General features: G+C 28.8%; 1 protein-coding gene across 3 annotated transcripts in view; it reads left to right on the top strand.

Moving 5' to 3' along the window:
- The first annotated feature begins 653 nt into the window (after window positions 1–653).
- The window catches only part of Gapvd1 (GTPase activating protein and VPS9 domains 1), a 28,143-nt gene continuing 22,351 nt past the window's right edge, over window positions 654–6,445 (top strand). For 2 of the 3 annotated variants that reach the window (XM_014433379.3, XM_067048725.1), the window contains exons 1-5: window positions 802–1,022; window positions 1,161–1,337; window positions 1,425–1,657; window positions 3,483–3,653; window positions 4,998–5,226. In XM_014433379.3, the coding sequence (XP_014288865.2) occupies window positions 885–1,022; window positions 1,161–1,337; window positions 1,425–1,657; window positions 3,483–3,653; window positions 4,998–5,226 (948 nt within the window). In that variant the 5' untranslated portion in view covers window positions 802–884. The other variant, XM_014433377.2, reaches the window with a different exon arrangement.

Genomic DNA, 6,445 nt, shown 5'->3' with positions numbered 1-6,445 from the left:
AAGTAATAAGTGAATATAAAATTGAATTAACTTGATAATTTTTTCAATTAATGTTTTCTTGGAACAATTAATAAAAAATTCATTTCATTCAAAGGAAAATATTAAAATTAAAGATTGATATTAATAAATAATAGTTTCTGATGTAATTGAGAATCGCTACCTTCATTAATGATCAACGAATACGAAATTTAAAATGAGTGCAATGGTTTATTTATATTTCATTTTTAAATCTATTTACTCTAAAATAGTAGATTTATTATTACCTTCATTTATTTTTCAATAATTTAATTAGTAGCGTGTTATTAATTACATTAATTATTAATGCTCTTTTAATAATACCGATTAAACATAAAAAGTTGTCTCAAATTATCCTGTTCAAAACAATACTACCAATTTATTTGAATATGATCACTTAGCGATTTATAACTCGTCTGTTACAAAAAGATGTTATTATTTAATTCTATATGTTTATTTTATGAATAAATTATTCTAGTAGACCTAAATCAGTTGCGAACGTAAGAATGAACGAGCGTTGAACGTAAATTAATTATTTTGGTAAAGTTCTATCTAAGACTCGGAATAGGAGTGACATGCGCTGTACAAGATAATTTCTAACCCCCCCACTCTTTAAACTTGTTACTCAATGAAAGGGGGTGTTAGTAGGATTTATGTTTTTGTTTTATACTGTTGAATAGGGTACGGCGATGTTTATTGTGTAGTTCTTGACATTTGTGAACGTAATCTTCGTAGTTTTTACATTAATTCTTTGGCTAAACAGATTACCTATTCGAGGGTATATTATTGTTGTTATATATGAAGTAAAGAATATGTTTGTATCTAGTGCAATAATTTGTTCTTAAAATATCTGTTTTGTCGATTATTTTATGAAAGGTCCTGAGATTTATGATAAAATGGAAACAAATCCGTTCCTATGGGAGATCGTAGAACTGGCAGTTCAATTAAGGGAAGAAAGGTTGTTTGTTAATTCTCAACAGTCATACATACAGGAATTAAATGACAAAGTAAGATTATTATGACGCTTTGACAATGATTAATGTCAGATTTCATGGATGACATTGAACTGTCAAAACTTAATTATCATTTAAACTTGAAAAAATAAATGTACATTTCATTTATATAATTTTTTTTTTTTGTGCAAGGTTGTTGCTAAATATTCACAATTAGCACAAGTTTCTTGGATCACATCCCAACAGAGGTTGAATCTTAATCAACTAGTTCTTTCAAATCCAAATTCAACACCTTCTCTTTGCTGTCAAAGAGCGAGAAATCTTGATTTGACTAATTTTATAGATGCTCAGAAGTACTTAGGTTTTCAGGTGAGTAATGTTTATTGTTCAAATATTAATTGATTGTCATCACAAAATTGATAATTTTATGCAAACATAATTTGTTTTGTTTTATAGAAATGTGGTAACTATGGAGAATTATTATCTTTACTACGGGATTCTCCCGAACTCGTTGCTAGATGCCTTGTTGCTGGAGATAAATCTCTTCCAGAAGAAATGCCCAAAGTTATTAGGAGTCTTATTTCGGGCCTTTATGGCAGTTGTGTTCTAACAGCTCATAAAAACATTGTACTAAAGGTTCTGAAAAATCTAATTACTCTGCAGATTATTCCATCAGAATCTCCAAGAAGGTTGGTAATATCTTTTATTTTGATGGTTAATTACCGGTTGTTAGTCATACTACAATAATCATTATGTATTTTTTAAATGTTATAATTGGTTACATACATGACTGATAACTAATCTATCTTGTCCTTGGAAATAAGATCGTTTGACATAACTTCAAGGATATTCTATTTTCACCAATAATTCTTAATTTTTTAATAAATAAAAAAAAAATTAGTATGCATTTCATTAAATATAATTAGATATCTTGCTTAAGTCATTGTAGTTTTGACTTATTTATAGCATTTCTTTTGTCACAGTTGAATCCATGTAAACAAAGAGAATAAAGATTAACAATCACAATTCAATCAGTTTATTAGTCTCAGTTTTGATTATTGGCTTATTTATTAACTGTTTTTCTTTCAATTTTGTTCTTTTAAATTAATGAATATTCTTTTCTTTTTTTTTGTGAAAAAATGTCGTTACTTGAGTGCTGTAGTCGGTAATTTGATTTATATATAAGAATCTTATAGAACTTTTTGTAATTTTTTCTTTCTGTAGATCTAGTCAATGGAAAAACCATTTATTAAATCTTTTTTAATAATGTCCGTAGTAAGGTATATTATTTAAAAGTTATATAAAGATTTGGAATTGTGGAACAATTGAATACATAATAAGTAGATTAAACAATAAAAACAAGTTTAGAAAATGAATAAATTCTCATTTCATTCAACCCTAACATGTCCAATTTTTACATTTGGACATATTTATGATCAACTTTGTTTTTGTCCTAGGCAATATCCTCTCTTAGAATGACATTATATCCAATATAATTACAACAACCATATTCTCCCTTCCACTGTATGTTTCTTAACATATTGTCCCCAATGCAGTTACCAGCTTCTTATCTCTCATCTCCTCCTATTTTGACTATCGTAGTGTAGAATGGGTCGTCACCTGATCAAATGGGTCGTGATGGCGGATAAGAAGATAGAGTGTAGATTTTGTAGGTCTACCAGATTCGTTTATTATTGGAACCAAACAATCAGTTTGATCTTTTATTTGAATGTTTGGAACAAATCCATCATCCAGAAACACTTTAGAGCTCATTAATTTCACAATATAAGATCAAAGACAAATTGAAAATCCACAAAAAATTTTGGAGCTTTGATTAGGATGTATGTTGTCATATCCTCCATACATTGTTTTACCATCTTCTAAACTCCTTGTATTATATGATCTATTCATATGAGTTATCAACTCGTTCTTTTGCAATGGGAATACATCATTGACTAATCTTTATTATTTTTATGAAAAAATAAGCTGTTTAAAATTAGGAAATCATGTGTCACGATCTTTCCTGAAACTCGATCACCTAACCGCCAGGAGAAGACTATAATTTCCCATTTCAATTTAGATATTTTTATAATGAGTTGTTGATAGTTGACTGTAGATTACTGATTGGAGAAGATGGTCGGGGGGAGAGGAGGGGGGTGCGGTCAGCTAAGAAACAACATAAATAAACAAAAAAATATTTATTTATGCCAAAATAAATAAAGTGCCACAAATAAATATTTTTTTGTTTATTTATGTTGTTTCTTTGCTGACCGCACCCCCCGACCATCTTCTCCAATTATATATTTTTATGGTTTCCTCAAAAGACGACTAAAAACCTCTGATTTACATTTATGGGTTTATTAATTTTTTTTATTATTGTTTCGCACTTATCTTGTCTATTTTACTTTATTCTATATTTTGCATCAATTGTATATAAATGGGTCATTGAGAGTTGGGTATATTTCCCTCGAACTTGCTAAGATTCAGTTTATATCTCTAATACTTCTTTTACAGGTTATTGCAGCAAGGTTCTTGTGCTTTTGCTAGACTTTATTCTGCTTTTCATGAAACACTCTTTGCTGCTAAGCTTTACCTTACTGCTGCTCTCAATAATCCTATAATGGGGTTATTAATGATGGAAGAAAAATACCTTGATATAGATCCAGAAAAGAAAGTTGCTGAAAGGTAAGTTTAAAATATGTATATATGTATAACTTATGATGCGTTAGAAAAGAAACTAAAAAAAAAAGATGAAAAAGGGGAGAGAAGTTAAACACACATGCACTGATGCAATACTGATTTATTGTGGCTCTTGATTTCTTTTTTATACATTCTACATGTTTATTTATATGAAGAGTTAGGATTAGGGTTAATAGTATGTCTTGCCTTACCATAAAAGAGGATTTTTATTCAATTTAAACTCTCTCTTCTAAAATGAGATTTAACCAAAAAAAAAAAGTTTTTGAATTTTCAACTGAGAAATTTTTAGTTTTCTTTGTTTTCAGTCTTTTAAAAACAAAACATTAAAAAGAAGCATTAATAAACACTAGATAAATACAATAAAAAAATATTAAACATTTTTATGAATACATAAAGGAGAAAAAATAATATAAAGACAGGCTTGAAAAAAAAAATCAAGACCGCTTGAATATTCCGAATTACAATTTTTTGTTTATGACTTCTCTATCATTTATTGAACCGTTTTATTCTTGGCAGTAAAAAAAATTAATATTTGTCATTTCCATCTGAAGAACTCTGAATAAGTATTTCTATAGCAACAGAAAAATAAAAAAAAAAAGGTTCAAAATTTTGCCCATTCTGGTTTTTTTTTTTTTTTTTTTTTTTTTTTTTTAATTTTATAACAAAAAATAGTAATAACTTGAACACGAGTCCACTAATCTACTCAAAACTTGGTGTCATAAGTAGGATATAACTTTCATAGTGAAAGTTTTTTGATGTGGTGCACCACACTAGATTTTTTATATTATTATTTTACTTTAATTATGAAAAGTTATATTTTTATCATATTCTTTGATATAAGAATTAATATATGAGGCATTAAATTACCTAGTTTATTTCATAATTTTTTCTTTATAAGGTTTTGTCCTAGATTGTCGTGAGAGGAAAGGATTTCTTCCAAAAACAATTAAATCAGATGTAAATTTTGATGAGTAGAAATGGATATGGCCAACTGGTTTTGTAATGCTATGTCTCATATCTTATAAAGTTTTTATTCTAATTTAAATGACTATTCAGTGTTCATTTTATTTACATATCACTGTTTTGCTTAATTGATGGCACATATGTCAAAATAGATGGAATGATTAAATAAATTTATGAATTACGTCAAACAAAAAATACAAAAAAAACTTGTTTTTGCTAGATATGCCACTATTTAAGTAAAGCAGCGATATATATGATAAATTTTTATTTACTGAAAATTCATTAATTATTGACTATTGATCTATTTAGTTTTGTGATTATTGTATTATGTATATTTTGAGTGATAGTAACATTGATTTATTACAGATTCAGTTTGGAAGAACGTATCAAAAAGTTCGGTGTGGAAGGAAGTGAAGAGTATAAGACTGGAATAAGAAAGTACAAATTTTCGATTTTAAAAGATTTGGTTAAAGTTACTCTGAGTTTTATAAATAGCTTACATGAAAATTTTCATTGTTTTCCTAACTCGGTTTTCTGGCTTGTTGGTCAAATTCATTCTTCTTTAATGAAAGCAAATACAATCCCTGAGAAAGAGGTATTATTTTATACATTATTTGATTTTGATTTTTTATTATAATCTATTTATTATATAAGATTTATGCTGGCGAAAAGGGGCTTCTTTTGTCTGCTGTGGAGATAATGTATTTTCTTTGATATTAGCCCAGGGTAGACTCAGGTCCTAGGATACATTCAGGCCTCTCCAAAGTGGTGGGTATTTGGTCCTGCAATGGGTTAGGGGGGGAAATCTGGAGGTTAAGTGTTGGTGTTGACTGTGATCTTGTGGTATGTGACCTCCTAGTGTGATTGCGGGTTTAGATACATTACGTTGTTACCAGGTACTGGTTATTTATTTATTTTATGACTAATGAATTAGACCATCTCTGTTGGGTGGGGGGTGGGGGTTGGAGAGACCATCTTATTTTTATTCCCCAGTTCAAACATCTTGAATGAATAAACATTAGTATTTATATATCTGTGATTGAAATTAAACCTTCAAATTTGTTCATATCCATGTAATATATTTTGGAATGAGGAAAATAAACGGATGCTTTGGTGCTTGGTCTTACAAAATTCATTTCCAACAATTATTAGTGAGTTTAGTGCCTCATTAATTAATACTTGTCTTAGTAACCTAACCTGTGGTTGGATAGAAAAACGAAATACAGGATTGCCTGATAAAGGAACTACATAGCTGGCTACTAATAGGATAAACTTACTGAAACATACCAAACAATGCTGTATGATTTAGATTGGGCAGGATACTTCTTTACCATTCCTGATTCCTTTGAGGACTACTTTAGAGTAAGCTAAATGTAAAATAGATTTGGGTTAGGACCTCCAGTGATTTATGAATTTAATGTATGTTTTGGAGGAAACTAGGGGATAATATTATTTGATTAATCAAATAATAATATTTATAAAAGTAACATTATTTTGATAGTTAGACAATAAGATGAACTTTATGAAAACATTTAGATTAGTTTAAAGATATTAGTATTTGTTTATGTAAGTAAAAGCTTTTTTTAAAAAGTATATTATTTTCTAATATAAGTTACAGCCTTAGTCAGCTGTTACTTCGATGTCAGCTGACTGAGGAGATCAGCTGATCGTATGTATATAAAGAGATGTACCAAACCCAATAAAGTTAGTTCAACCAGCGGAACGGCCCCTCCCCGCTCCAATGATCTACTGGCGTAAGCCAATTCATGCCACTGATAGAACACATAAACAACCTTATAATGCCTAAAGGCAAT

This window comes from Halyomorpha halys, unplaced genomic scaffold, assembly GCF_000696795.3.
Source record: "Halyomorpha halys isolate HHAL.00 unplaced genomic scaffold, Hhal_1.1 Scaffold1196.1, whole genome shotgun sequence".
Lineage (NCBI taxonomy): Eukaryota > Metazoa > Arthropoda > Insecta > Hemiptera > Pentatomidae > Halyomorpha > Halyomorpha halys.
This window is presented reverse-complemented; position numbering and strand designations above follow the sequence as displayed.